This window comes from Lampetra fluviatilis, chromosome 2 (genome assembly GCF_964198595.1).
Source record: "Lampetra fluviatilis chromosome 2, kcLamFluv1.1, whole genome shotgun sequence".
NCBI classification, from domain to species: domain Eukaryota; kingdom Metazoa; phylum Chordata; class Hyperoartia; order Petromyzontiformes; family Petromyzontidae; genus Lampetra; species Lampetra fluviatilis.
Window position 1 is genome coordinate 8,584,919 of NC_136276.1, and position 14,266 is coordinate 8,599,184.

General features: G+C 47.1%; 1 protein-coding gene across 4 annotated transcripts in view; it reads right to left on the reverse strand.

Annotated features, from left to right (window-relative positions):
* The window catches only part of LOC144941439 (natural resistance-associated macrophage protein 2-like), a 33,187-nt gene extending 19,135 nt beyond the window's left edge, over positions 1-14,052 (reverse strand). Inside the window, exons 1-4 of one of the 4 annotated variants that reach the window (XM_078867908.1) lie at positions 13,658-14,052; positions 8,971-9,020; positions 3,854-3,940; positions 378-532 (exon numbers count right to left, since the gene is read on the reverse strand). In XM_078867908.1, the coding sequence (XP_078724034.1) occupies positions 378-532; positions 3,854-3,940; positions 8,971-8,989 (261 nt within the window). In that variant the 5' untranslated portion in view covers positions 8,990-9,020; positions 13,658-14,052. Of the gene's footprint in view, positions 1-377; positions 533-3,853; positions 3,941-8,970; positions 9,021-9,547; positions 9,629-13,657 lie in introns of those variants that run through there. The other 3 variants (XM_078867909.1, XM_078867910.1, XM_078867911.1) reach the window with 3 other exon arrangements.
* Between the last annotated feature and the right edge of the window lie 214 nt (positions 14,053-14,266).

Here is a 14,266-nt window from a genome sequence, read left to right on the forward strand (position 1 = left end):
CGCTCCCCACACACATACACACACACGTACACTTGAATGAACGTGCACATTAACACTTACATGCAGATACATTGATAAGAGGGCCATACATGTACCATGTTTGTTCAGCCCTTTGATCAATTCGGATCATTTTCACTCACGGTGAGTCGCCAAATGCAACACGACTTTACCCTAAAGTTAATTTCATATTGGAGCATCTTTACGAGAGTCATCGCACTCCCCCTCACCATTACAGATCTGACCGATGAATGCCTTCGACCCGAGTTGGAAAGTGTTCAAAAGAGAGTGGGGGAAAGGTGGAGGGGGGGTGGGTGAGGCGGGGGGGGGGGGGGGCCAGTGGTTTCCCCAACACAGCAGCAGCAGCAGCAGCAGCTCACAGCGCCAGCGTCCGGCACGGGGATCTTGTCGTCGAAGTAGGTGGACATCTCGGCGGGGGCGTCGCTGCTCTCGTGCGGCTCCGGCGGCGACCGCTGCGGAGAGTCGAGGCTGTTGTAGCTGCTGACTCCATCGCTGAGCACCCCATCCTCCTCGCCTGGTCAGGGAGCGGGTGGGGGCAGAGGGGATAGAGAGGGAGGGTGGGGGGGGGGCAACGTCGGGAGAAAAAACGTCAATCCCATTAAATGATTTGTGTTTTAATTGACAATTATCTTTCGATTTAAAGCTTTCGTGACTGCAGGGATTCATCTTCTTGGTTCTTTCGGTAAAGTCACGTAGAATTGAAATAATAAAATAAAAATAAAACATAATAAAATAATATAACAAAATACTTTTTGTATTATGTTTAATTTTTATTTTATTATTATTGAAAAGAACCAAGAAGATGACAATTATCTTTATCCTATCAGGATAAGCCCTTAGATGCACGGAGCATTTTCAAGGGGGTCTTGGCAAGTAGGAAAAAAAAGAGTGTCCCTTGTTATTGCTGCAAGAGCAAAGTGATTTGTCTGGCTGTCTCTCTGTCAATCACTGTGAATCATTCTTGTAAAACAGCTTAAACCTGAATGTTTCTTAGCCACATAAAAAAATCAAACAATCAAGTCTGTGTGCCCTGTGTGTCAATTAACGTCTGTTACTCTCCCCCCCCCCCCGTCTGTCCATTTGTCAGTCAGTATGTCACTGCCTGCACATGTGCCCGTGTGGTCCATCTGTCTTCATGTCACTGTCTGCCAGATTGCTCGTCTTCATCTACCTTGGCAGTCCTATTCATTATGTCGAGCATCAGATAAGTTGTATAATACATTACCTGGAATAAAAAATAAAGCACATCGCGTGGCCGACACAGGTGTACGTGTAATCAGGACATCCCTTCACGATGATCATCACAAGGAGCGTTAATCATCACGGCACCGTCACTGTGCCAAAAAGCAGCACAGCAAGTAGGGGTGAACTGTCCCAATATTGGGGGCGGTTCCCACGATTTCCAATATAAATTTCGGACACTTCGACGAGCACTGTAATCATCTGCACGCTTGGAATTACGCAGGCACATGGAGAGGAATGCATGGATCAGAGTGTGAATGCCACTGAGAGACATCATATCGACAGTAAAGAAAAGTACGTGGGCTTGAGCAGGACACATCATAGAAGCGATGATGGCCGACTGGTGGTCGAGACTGAAGGCGGAGTGGCAGCCAAGGGAGGGGACGACACGCCCAAGAGTGCATCCACAACTGGCCAGGAGAAACCCTCGAGTGCTGTGCAGTAATGGTAATTGGAGGAGTTGTTACATGGGTTTTTTTTCTCTCATTTTATTTTCATGAATGTCTTTCCTCCCCCAGTTATGTTCAGATTGTACGATCGACGTCATGAGATGAAGTGTCCACTCGGAGCTCCAGCCGACCAATGCATCACTCTGAGTTAGAGAGCGGTCCATGGAAGGAGATGCAACAGAGCTGCTCCTGAGATCTCATCAATTGACCTTTAATGCACAAAGTCGAGGGCCACGCACTTTCCCAAGCTTCTTGCTGCACAGTGGTCAAACCAAAACATTTCATGAGCAGAATTCGAGTTTAGCACGCATTTTTTAGTGTGCAGTCATTGGAAGGACAGGCTTTACTTGCGAACCCCCGGCTGAAACTCAGATTCGAACCCAGTATCTCTGCACTGTCGGCTCCATGGCTCTGACCCCTCGTCACACCTGGCCACCTCTGCACGCACTATTTTTTTTAATCCATGCCAAGTAAAAAAGTGACTGAAGAGCAAGAACACCACTGAGGACACGGACCCATATATGGGCTCACAGGAGCAGGTGTAACCCAATAGAAGGCTTTAACGTTTTATATTACGGGCGGCAGCAGCAGAATCAGCCCAATTGTTCAGCTGTTGAAAGGTTCAGTGACCTGACTCACTCCGAGCGCATGGTGAGCAAGTCACAGGTTTAGATTCACAACCGACCCCACCCAGCGCATTGTGGAGCCTGTTCGTGAAGCAGCAGCACGATTGTGTTTTATGTTTCCAAAATAAAATTAACAAAAGGCAAAGTTGTGATTTTCAGACATGTAGATGAGCAGACATACAAACAGTTAAGAGGACAGGCAGTAATGATTAAACCACTTCTCTGAGCAGTTAGCATTCGGGCTTTTCAACCTCCTGTTCCCGCAGCCGAGTCTCCTTTGGAGGCGTCAGGATCAATATCAGCAAACAAGAGTAGTGCCTCGCTCTGCAATTCATCATCATCATCAGCCATGCTCCGAGAGGATGTCCACCGTGGAGACGGAGTGATGAGATCGGCTCGTGTGCAGGAGCGCGATGGATTTTTGCATCATGTGACTGACGACTACAAGAGGAGCCTTCATCTAGCAGTGGATAGACTGGGGATGCCCGACCATGATAGGATAATATATTCTTACGCACACTGTTTCACGCGCATATCATGACCGAAAGAATGGATTTTAATCGGTGAATCAATGCAGGCCTCGTTATGCGAGGCAGGGGCTGCGAGGAGTAGAGTTTGAGAAGTTGGTGATGCAAGTCACTCTTTAATTAATCGTCACGTGCTATGAAGAAAGGACAGATTGTGGGAAATGGCCACGATGGCCACGATTGCAACATTCGGCGAGTCACGAGAATAGTGAAAACAAAACATGGGATCAATTCCGAAACTACAAACAAGAAAAAAAATCACGAGATTATTTCCACACAGCGACAACCCGCACTGGAGAATACGAGCATGCATGCAGTAACAAATGGCATTCCATCTGGCAGAAAATTGTTACGTTTAAACGGGGCTTGGGCTCTCTGACAAATAAGGACCACATACGCCTTCTGATAACAAATTTCGTAATATATTGAAAATCTGTGACTCCTATTGCCAGATTTGACTTTTTTTACAAACGTGTTTCGGAAGCTAAAATGGAATGCAAGTTGTTGAACAATATGAATGTACGCTTCAAAGACATTCCATCAATTTCATTCATTAAACGTCATTCCTTTTGGCGATTTCACTCTTATCGGTCGACCAATCGGCCACGGCAACCGATGCCAGCGGTGACGTATCCACGAAGGAACCGTCGCTGCCCAAAACACTCCCAAGCTGTAACCCTTAAACCTGGGTTGCATCTTCATTCAAGACAAGTGGCTCCTCTCCTTGTGAAGCCACCTGTCCGCCCGTCCACAAAGCTGCGACGTAAATTCCTGGATACGCCACTGGATACTTCACTGCCGATGGAAGATATCAGGGATTGGGCACGGCTGAGTCTCATTACGCCACGATAATTAGGCACCAGCCAATCAATCGGCACACGTTACGATGTGGGATTAAGAAGAAGAGCCTAATTATTCCAGCGTGTGCAAGCAAGCTGGCCCTCAACTCCACGCTCGCCCCCTCCGCCACCGGGAAATCCTCCTCGGGTACCTGGGCTGCTGGGGGCTCCCCCATGCAGCTTGGAGCCCAGAGGTCCCCCAACCCCAGCCTCCTTCATCTCCACCCTGCCCATGCAGCCTGCAGCAGCTCACACCACACACGCACGCTCAACGACTTACATGCACGCACAAACAAAAGACAAAGATCCCCCCCCCCTCCCTGTATTGCTTTAACAGACCGTAGGGGCAAATGCTGTGACCAAGCACCTATGAAAGCCGGCACCGGTACATGAGGGGGTGGGTTTCCAGCATCATGTCTGGCGATGTTTTACACACCACACTTGGTAGCCATTTGAGGCTGAGTCGACCTTGGGGAGGCCCAGTACTAGTTCAGATAAATGTCACTGGTGTTCGTCGTGAGCAGGAATTGAATTGGGGTCGCCGGGTTTACCACGCAATGCGCTCTCTCAAGGCACATGCACAACACAAGCCCATCACCCACACAACAACTGCCATTCGCCACCGAGAGGTGGTGACAGGGCTTGTGCTAAACTAGGTATACACTGCACGCATACGCAGACACACACACACCCCACGCATGCTGAAAAAGACACTGCTGAACCACCCCAGAGGCCTACCCCTGCACACATCCCCTCCACAAGCTCCCCATCACACTGCCTAGAGGGCATCGCTTTGGTGATATTTTAAGCTAAGTGTCTTGTTTTTTGTTTATTATGAAGTGTTAGGAATTTATGCAAATGTTATTTTTGGTAAAGCGCTCTAAGTCACCTTCATTGACAAAGTCATACAGACATAGAGATTGTATTTGTCTATGATATGAGGTGTGCTATGTTCAACAATGCCTCAGTTAATAATAAACAAATAATGTGGGCATAAAGTGAACTTTTCGACAGTGCAAACACAAAAGCGGTGACGTGGTGAAACCCCGCACACGTTCACCAGAACCCCACGTGGCGTGTCGCGTTGAGACGGAGTGGGTCGCACGGAGCGTCGCGTGGCACGTTGCGCGTCACGTGGTGCACGACACGGTGGGTCACGTGGCGCGCTTCAAAGTCCTTGGCTGTGCCCCCTTTGAGCCTCCCGAACCACGACTGGCTGCCGGTTCACTGAACTCAAACTTCTCGTCGCTCTGGAGCCGTGTGACAACAGCGGGAGTTGAAACAGTGCCCGTCGCCTGCTCTGCGTTTACCGGCGCGGCCAGTCGTGCGCCCTCACGTTTTCCGGAGGAGCAGAAACACCGGCAGTAGGGCCTTCAGGCAATTAAAGTCTAAAGTACAGGAGTTCCGCGGGCTTTATACCGACGCAACGTGAAAATTATTATTGTGATCAATACAACGCATAGACAGTGTGCCAGAGTTCAATTGCAGCTAACCTTGCTCATTTCTATGATGGTTGATAACGAGCGATCTCAGAATAATTTTCAGAAACGTAGCAACTGCGCTACGGAACGCACGGTAAAGCACGTACGCATCGCAGAATTTGCAGCGCGACAGCTGTAATGCCCTCACATCTTCACAGACCACATGGCCAATGGGACGAAAAAACTACCGCGGTCTGATGATCTGCCAAGCGGAAGCCAGCTCCTTACGGGAAATGTAGTGCTCAGCATCACGAGGGTAGTAGCACTGACATGGCCCTGAGATACAACTACTCAACGATTCATCGTTAATATCGATTCTCAGGCTTGATCGCATGTGGAATTTTAGATTCTACCGATTCATTCCGCTAAGGATTCCACGCACAACACAAGGGCAAATATCCCAAGCGAACCTTGGTGTGACCTTGAACTGTGCCAAACGTCATTGAATCATGGAACGAGCGAGTCATTTACATACCTAATGATAACCGCTCACCTTAAAGTAAAGTTTCGGCTCCAAACCTTTTTCTATCGTTCAAAAGATGACAGCAAATTAAATCTGCAATACACCGGCTGAACTTAGCAGACAAAGCTAGCGGCTGCTGCTGCTCCAGATTGTATTACGTGCCATCTTGGTGAGGAACACATAATCGGCTTACAAGGATCCCATTCATTGCCTTAAATTTTAAATTAAATAACGTGTTGGTCCGGCAACCAAAATCTCTTCTGGACAAATGGCTTTCAGCAGCATCGCTTAAGCACACAAACTCTGGCCCCGGATTAATATTTTCCGAGTCTTCAGCAGTGTGTGGACTCAAAACAAATGTTGCTGGGGAGTTGCCACCACTGACATGCTGGGTTTCAATCCAGGAAGCAACCTGTAATTACTGGGTTCTTAAGTGCAATGAGTTTATTGTGTCAGCCTGGGCAGCCGGGCGAGCCAGTCGATTATTGCAGGTAATGCCCATTGAGCTAAGAAACTCTATTCAATGGCGACCCGGTCAAAGCAGCAAGGACATCACACGGGGACGGGAGGGTTTATAGGGGTTCGGCAGAACAAAAGCATTGACATTTTATAAACATGACTCATAAAGTAGTAGTAATAATACACAACCAGAACTATATACAATGTAAATATAGTAAGCAATCCAATTGATGGTGGAAATTCCGGGATTCTCTCTCTCACGATGCTTGTGGGGACCACACTGAACCACGCTCGGACGCAGCATGGGAGATGTGCATACACGTTCCATAAATGGAAAATGAAAGATTCGCCAATTTGTGACTGTGGTAAAACCCAAACCATCAAGACAACATCACTATCGCTGCAATCCATGAAGCATCTACTGCCGCCTCGGACTGGTTGAAGGACCTTAACATTCAACTATGACATCTATACAAACTGTTGCTTACATGCCATACGAAAGAAGACTGCACATTCTGTACACGAAACTACACGATCAAATAAATAACACAATGCGCATCATAACCAGAATGGTAACATTGAAACCGACATCAATACCCTGGCCTCCCTATTCTGGCGAACATTCTACCACCATATATACTCAGAGATATCGCGCAAACTGCTAGGGAGTTTACACGTTTTATTGCCAAGGACAACCACCTACCCATCAACTAAGAACTCAACAATGTACCTCGCCACTGATCCCCCTTCTGGGACGCGCTGTCATCATTCTAGAATCTCACCCACATCCGGAAAAACGCTGTTAGAAAATAGAGCGGTACAACATGGAAGTCCAAAATAAACACCTCATTCAAGAGAGCAAACATTGCACTTCCTGAATTTGAACATTACTCAAAGACACAGGTTTAATCATCAACCGCAACAGAACATCAACAGGCCAATGCGTACAACTCCTTCATGAATGGAAAATGTAAGACGCTAGCCACAGCCTGACTGTGGCCATGTAACCCAAACTATGGAGCAGCCCCAGTAGTAAACCGCAAGTCGGCTACTCTACTGCAATGGAGCAGGAACAGTAAAGCGACACGAACTTTCTGATGCAGCCCTAAACAGTTCCTTAACATATTTCCACACACAAGAATAGAATGACACCCAGCTACACATAAAAGAAGATGCCGATTCTGCAACTGCTGTTCATCAACAATATGAATAATGATGACAATGCAATTCATTTACGCAGGAAAGCATCGCCGAGTCTCAGGACTCTTTTTCAAAAATGTCTTACATTTAACGGTTTGGCCAATTGGTTCATGCTTTGCGTTTAGTTTGTTGTCCTTCCCTGCACCAACGACTAGCACGGTTGGCTACGTACGGTGGGAAAGACGTTCAACATACATACATACATGCGCATTTGGCTTCATGTGGGAGGGAACCCACCACGTATAATCAGAGGCTAAACGTTCACACAGCTCGGCACAGTTAGACTCAAGTGTCCATTTGCTGTGCTGTCATCTCTTGGCCACCTCCAAGCACAAGTCTGACACACAGCATTCACAGGCAGTCTTCCCTTCCAAGTACTAACCAAGCCCCACCCTGCATAGCTGCCGAGATGACACGAACTGGCACATTATTGGCGATTTGGTTGTCGGCGGTATCACAGAAATGACATGCGAGTGAAATAAGACGTGACCGCGCCGTTGTTTAAATTGCCTCCAAATTTGTCCCGGGAACATTTTTGACATCCAATTATTACAAAACACCAACAACTGCACATTGTTTCACCACGCTAGTAAAAAGCGGAAATGCAAAATTGCGTGTTAAGCACACTTCGCCAACCACCGTGCGCGTTGATATGAACAAGCTGGCATTGCCGCTCGCGTTAACGTCTTGGCTGCCTCGTTAAAGCCCCAAAGCCCTGCGCCTACACACGGGCGGTAACCACAACCTTCACGCCAAACTGCGCTCGTGAACTTCACCCCCCGCCTCGAATCTCAGCTACTCTCTCGCTTTTCAAGGCCAATTCAAGTGAATTACGTGATAACCGACTTATTCACGAAGGAAAATTGCGCAATTAGGTCGCGAAAGTTTTGGTCGACTCGGGTGACGACGAGAGAAGTGAGCCGATCTGCTGAGGGCACACGGACCGTCTTCCTGAGCACCAGACGTGTAAACGATGGCGACAATGACTCCCACCCCCCCCCCCCCCCAGGCTCTGTTGAATGGTGCTGTCTAAAAATCTGTGATTTATGATTGACTTGAAAGTGATATGCTAATAAACCCATTGAAATATTCAGTCAAAATTAAACAGTCAAACGAGACAAGGAATCGACTCTGGAAAAAAAGTATAATCGTGACCCCAAAACACGACAATTGATAAAATCGTCAGGGGTTAATCGTTATATTGCTTCCATTTAGTTTAATTTGTACCGTCTCATCTTTTCTGTCTTGTCTTGTACGTCTCTTACATTATCTCTCATCTGCCGTCTCATTTATTCCATGAGACTATAGGAAACATTTTATCCGTACAATTCTATTTCATCACGCGAGATTCTTACAAACAAAAAACTCAACGCACATATCGGGAGCGTAAAAATCTGTTTTGATCGATACACCATTGCGCAAATAGTGAACAAAACTAAAACATGGCTCTAAACACACAAGCCCAAGGACACCGCATTTTACTCGCTAAATTTTTCTTTTCAAAAGGAACATGTACCAACTAAACCAATACCTTCAATACTCAACTGACTGCTGTTAAGCCATTACAAAAATCGCATCAAGGAGCTGATGAACATCGATCCGACCAGGTTGTTTTTCCGAAGGTGGTGGGAAATCCGTTCACGTGCGTGCATCTCCAGCAGCTTACCGGGCCGTTCATCCTTCATCCTGGCCGCACGTGCGTCACTCTCGCTCTACCTGACAACGACAAAAATCACAGTGAGCTCTTGGTTCCGCGTGGCGAGCTCGTGCAAATAAACTGCAGTCATTGTGATCGCGAACGCCTGCAAAGCTGGCGGGCAAACGACACAATGACATACGGGGAAGGCAATTTGACGGCGACAGTCATCACCATCATCATCAGCCATGCTTAATCACTGCTGGATGAGGTCTCGCCAAGCCACCGCGCCATCTCACCACGATCCCGTGATGTAACAATAGGCAGTTGTGCAGATGATAATAATAACAGAGTTACACAATCAAGCAAACAGAGGATAAGACAGAGTAGCAGGTAGTCAATTAAGCAACTGTCATACAGACAAACAGACAATGACAGACCAGGAGTGCATCGCAAGCAAACCAATGTCTAACAAGACACAGAGGAATGGCAGATATACACACAATTGTTTCACAAGGCAGACGCAAAGACAAGCAAAGTTTCAATTCAGGTAAACATGAAACATTGGCCTACTGTGATAATCAGAGACGTGCGAGCCAAACCTGACCTGTCCAACACTTTTGTGCAAATAAACACCAATACAGTAATCAATGGATCGGCAAAGTTCTGCTCCGTCTGTCTCTCGCCGAGCCTGCTGCAAAGAAAGAGGCCGAGTGAAGGGAAGTGAGGATATTAAGGAAGAGTGCCTGGGTTGACGGTGGGTGTGGAGTTGGCACAGCGTGTGCCAACGCAGCATTTATGATGGAAATGTATCGAATCCCCATTGGACATCACCGCCGCATCATCGCCGAGTGGGTGTCTAAAAAGACGTAAGGCCATCTGTGCTGTGAACTGAATTTAAACAGCGAACTGCACTGCAAACGTGCCCCCAAGTTTTTGTAGCTGCTTACATGCCGAGATAATAATTTACAAATTCAACATTGTTTTTAAAATGAGTATTGAGTAATCACGTATTTCCTTATGCATTACCAATAATGATTCACAACAGAGCATAACGAGTTTTTATTCATAACTGATTTGTGCTGGCAGGGCCCCATTGTGAAGGTGGCAACCCAGCAGTATTTGTTTAACTTACTTGGCTCTGCTGATGAGACAGCTGATGGAAGTTTTAAGCTGTGTATTTAACAATATAAATGTGTCAGGAAGCAAATGCGTCTTAATAAGACACCGTGATGGCCTCTATCAATGTTTTCTAGATTGAAAACTCATTTCTTTAGAACTTCTTTTTGCTGTCCTTCCCCCGCACCTCCGATTAGCACGGTTGGGCTACGTACGGTGCGAAAGAAGTTCAACATGCACACGTACATGTTTTGCACTTTATGTGAAACACTGGCATTCTTAGCTGCAGCAGCACTTGAGTAAATCCCCCTGCCTGATGTGATCTATGCGATAAGACAATACACCTGTGACTGCTCTTGAAAGTTCACATTCATGAGAATCGATGCACAGTACGGCTTTGATGGTGGGTTTGAAACGGTTGGGTACACAGATCAGAGAAGAAAAACAAATCAGTTCGGTCGCATTGACTGAGGAGTATAATCATGCGTGTTGGGGTTTTTCTAAAATCTATTTTTATCTCACGGGTGTTGCAATGGTTTTCTCACTACAAGCAGGATTTTACGAAAAAATCCACTCAAGTGGCTCGTTTTTGTTGTCAGGAAACTAAAATGTCACGTCGAATTATACAGTGAAACAATGGGCCAAGTAGCAACCAGGGGTGATGCAAAGCCATAAAATCAAAACATTTACCACCAGGTTGTGTGGACAGTAACAAAACAAACACACAACATTACTAAGTTAACAGGTGACTGGGCTCTCACCGAATACGAATAAAAATGTTCCTTTTGCTTAGCATCATCATGAGCCATGGTCAATCCACTGCTAGATGAAAGCCTCCCTATGACGTCACCGGCAATGCCACATTCCATCTCGCTCCTTCACATGAACCGATTTGGCTGCTCCATTTCCGTGGTAGTCGTAGGCGCCACGGTGGTAACATGTTGACTACCTCGCCTGGTATACACGAAGTCGTGGGTTCGATCCCAACCTTGACGCCTGTATATTTGGAGTTTGCATGTCTCTCCCCATGGTCGGGTGGGTTTTTCTCCGGGTCCTCCGGTTTTTTCCTCCGCATTTAGTAACGTGCGTTTAGAGTGTTTGGCTGTTATACATTTCCACGTAAGGCACTTCGTTGAGCTATCATTTGTGGCTAGGTGGCTTCTGAAAAATAACTATATAGTTCAGTGTGCCTTTCATGGTAAATAAAAAAAAATAACTTACAGTTCAGTTTTCTTGGTCGGGTTCCCCCCTTCCCCATTGGCTTTCATTCTGTAACCATTTTCGTCCATCGCCCATCAGTTCGTTGAACGATTATTTTTCCTAACAGTTGATATTCTTATTTGCGAATATGGGAACTAAAGTTGAGTGGACAGATTTAGACTTACAACTTTCGTGACTGCAGGAATTCATATTCTTGGTTATTTCGGTAAAGTCACGTAGATTGAAAACAAAAATCAAAATTAAAAGCATTGAGTGGACAAGTCCTGGGATCAGATGCATCATACTAATGATGTATCCATATGCACCTCTAAAGTCGAGATGAACTCAGGGCGTTCTAGATCTGAGCTGTCAACAAAACTGTATTCCGGGTAACAGCTGGAACTGCTAGGCTGGTGCTAGCCTGGGCAGGCCAGCTTTGAAATCGGGATGCCCAATACAGCCCGGAATTGACCCGGATGTGACTTCATTGCCGATATCATAGCCTCGTCTTGCTTCCAACAAGAAGATTGGCAGCCAATGATTGCAAGGTGTGCTTCAAGAGGTGACATTCCAAGTATACCGGTGAGAATGTATAGCTATTTTAGGTCTCATATGTACATTTTTTATGGTTAATTTTCCTCCTATTGTTAATTTTGCGCGTGCTTTTTTTGTAGATGTTTGAAAATGAACGTGTTTGTGTACGCCTTGTCGTTTATTTGCCGTGGATAATCAATAGTTCCCTGTTACTGTTCCTAAGCCCTCACACGAAACACTAATAAAAAGTGTTCTATCAGCGATGGTCCTCACTCGCACATTTACAATACATGAAAACTCCTGTTTATCTCCTTTCTACAGCATTCTGCCCTCCACCAACTCTTTCTAAACACAAAAAATCAGGATCACATTGATACCGATCTCCCAATATATGTATACGATTTAGAGGCAGTCGCATTAAGAGGCCATATAAATGTAAAAGTGTAATAATAAAATGTCATGTATTAAAAATCCAATACTAGGCACGTGAGCATTCACTGGCATGCGGTTGAAAATATTATTTCATTTTATAGCTGGGCGCAGATATGCATGACTATGAGCTGCACATTGGAGGCATGAATTAGTGGATTACACGCGGATCCGTAAAACTCCCAAACCCACTGGGCTGTCAAGTGGCTAAGAGATGCCCGTGCCGAGCTTTTATTATCCCCTTGTGTACACGGGTGTTCTCCTGTTTCTCTCTCACGTGCATTAGAACACGCAGTGACGGAACTGGCCAAACATCCCAATGTTAGGAACCTTCTGGAAACAAGAGTATTTGTGAGACAATGGGGTTTTCTAATCTAAACGGAGATGAAACGTACGTTTCAACTTAATACACGGATTTCAACATTTCGACCAGACATGATGGCTCTATGCCAACATCTCTTGTTATATAAACTAAAGGCCAGAGGCACTGTTGACTTTTTGAATTCATTTGTCTACTCTGGGTGGCTGCCAAAGATTGTGGGAGGCATGCTGCCCCAGGCATGTGAACCCTACTCACCGGACCTGCTCGTTTAATTACACTCAAGATACGTGGGCGCTGAAAGATAAAATGTAAGGAAATCTGCAACGTGAGCAACTGAACCGTGAAACTTTGCATGCTTTGCAATGACACCCAGACAACAGCGAGTGGACCACTCACGCGTAAGAAAAGCATGCAAATCAGAGACGCTATATTGACACTGTAACAAGAAAAGCGGGCTTGAGCAGCACGCGCCGCTGGAAGGAATCATGGGCCAAGGTACGAGGGCGGTGAAGATTTGTCAAACAAAGAAAGAAATGCAGCAGCGAGAAGGATTGTGACAGCAAGACCATGGCTGATAGATCCAATCACATGAATAAAACGCCACTCGCAAGGCGCCGTGGGCTATGCCCTCGGGGACGATTACGTCGACAAATGTTGATGTGAAGTGCGTTATGTGCGAGTAATGGTCAACAGAAGCACAACTCATCATCATTGCCCATATCAAACCAACAAGTTAACCTCCCATTCCAACACATCGACCGCTGCTCTTAGTCACATATTCACTTTAAGATGTTTTCTTGTTCATGTTTTAGTTTTTTGTTTGTTGCGGTTGCACCCGATTCAAGAGCCGAATGGCTCACAGGGCTACACCTAATAAATGAAACTTGAAAAACTTGAAACTTGCTCAACTGTCACCAAGTGGTGGACATTCCACATTCCCATCCTAACACAGTGACGCAGTACCACGGGCAGCTTACACACACAACTCGAGAACGCCACGAAACTTTGAAATTTCCACCACTGACGATCTTCGTAATGTACACCAACACAACCCCATCAAACCCAACACAGACACCTCAGCCCCGTTACCCCTCTTAGAGAGTAGCTGCTCACCTTGCGAATGCCGAGACGAGGTAAGGGTAGAGCCAGGCTGTCTCGACACAGCAGCGTGGGTTGAGGCGGCCAGGGCAGAAGGTGCAAGTCCAGAGAAGTGGTAAGGTAGGGAGGGCAGAAGCACTCCTGGAGACAAACAGGAGCCACGGTGCAGGGCAGCGAAACGACTAGACCAGGGCCAGGTAGGGAGAAAGTGGGGGGAGAGGCTGCTGAGAGACGAGCGAAGGGCAAGGCAGGGCAGGGCTGGCGGCGAAGAGGGGAAGGGGGCACGGCGAGGCGAGGTAGAGATCGCTCTGAGCGCGGCCACGGGGCCCGGCGCGACGAGATTCCTCCTCCTCCTCAACCCCGCCACGGTCTCTATCATCTCCGGGTCACGTGCAACGCGGCTTCTTGGATTTCCCACCGCGCATGGAGGGGGGGGGGGAGGGGCCCGAGACTCTCGGCGGCTGCTGATTGGCGTTCTCCCCGCCCCCGGCGGGGGGCATCGACCAATGGAGAGCGAGCCGGCTGTGCGTCGCGCGCGTGTGCACTACGGAATCTGGGAGCATGCCCCGCCCCGCCCCCGCCCCTCACACCCCATCATCCCTCCCCCCACGACCCACGCGGCAC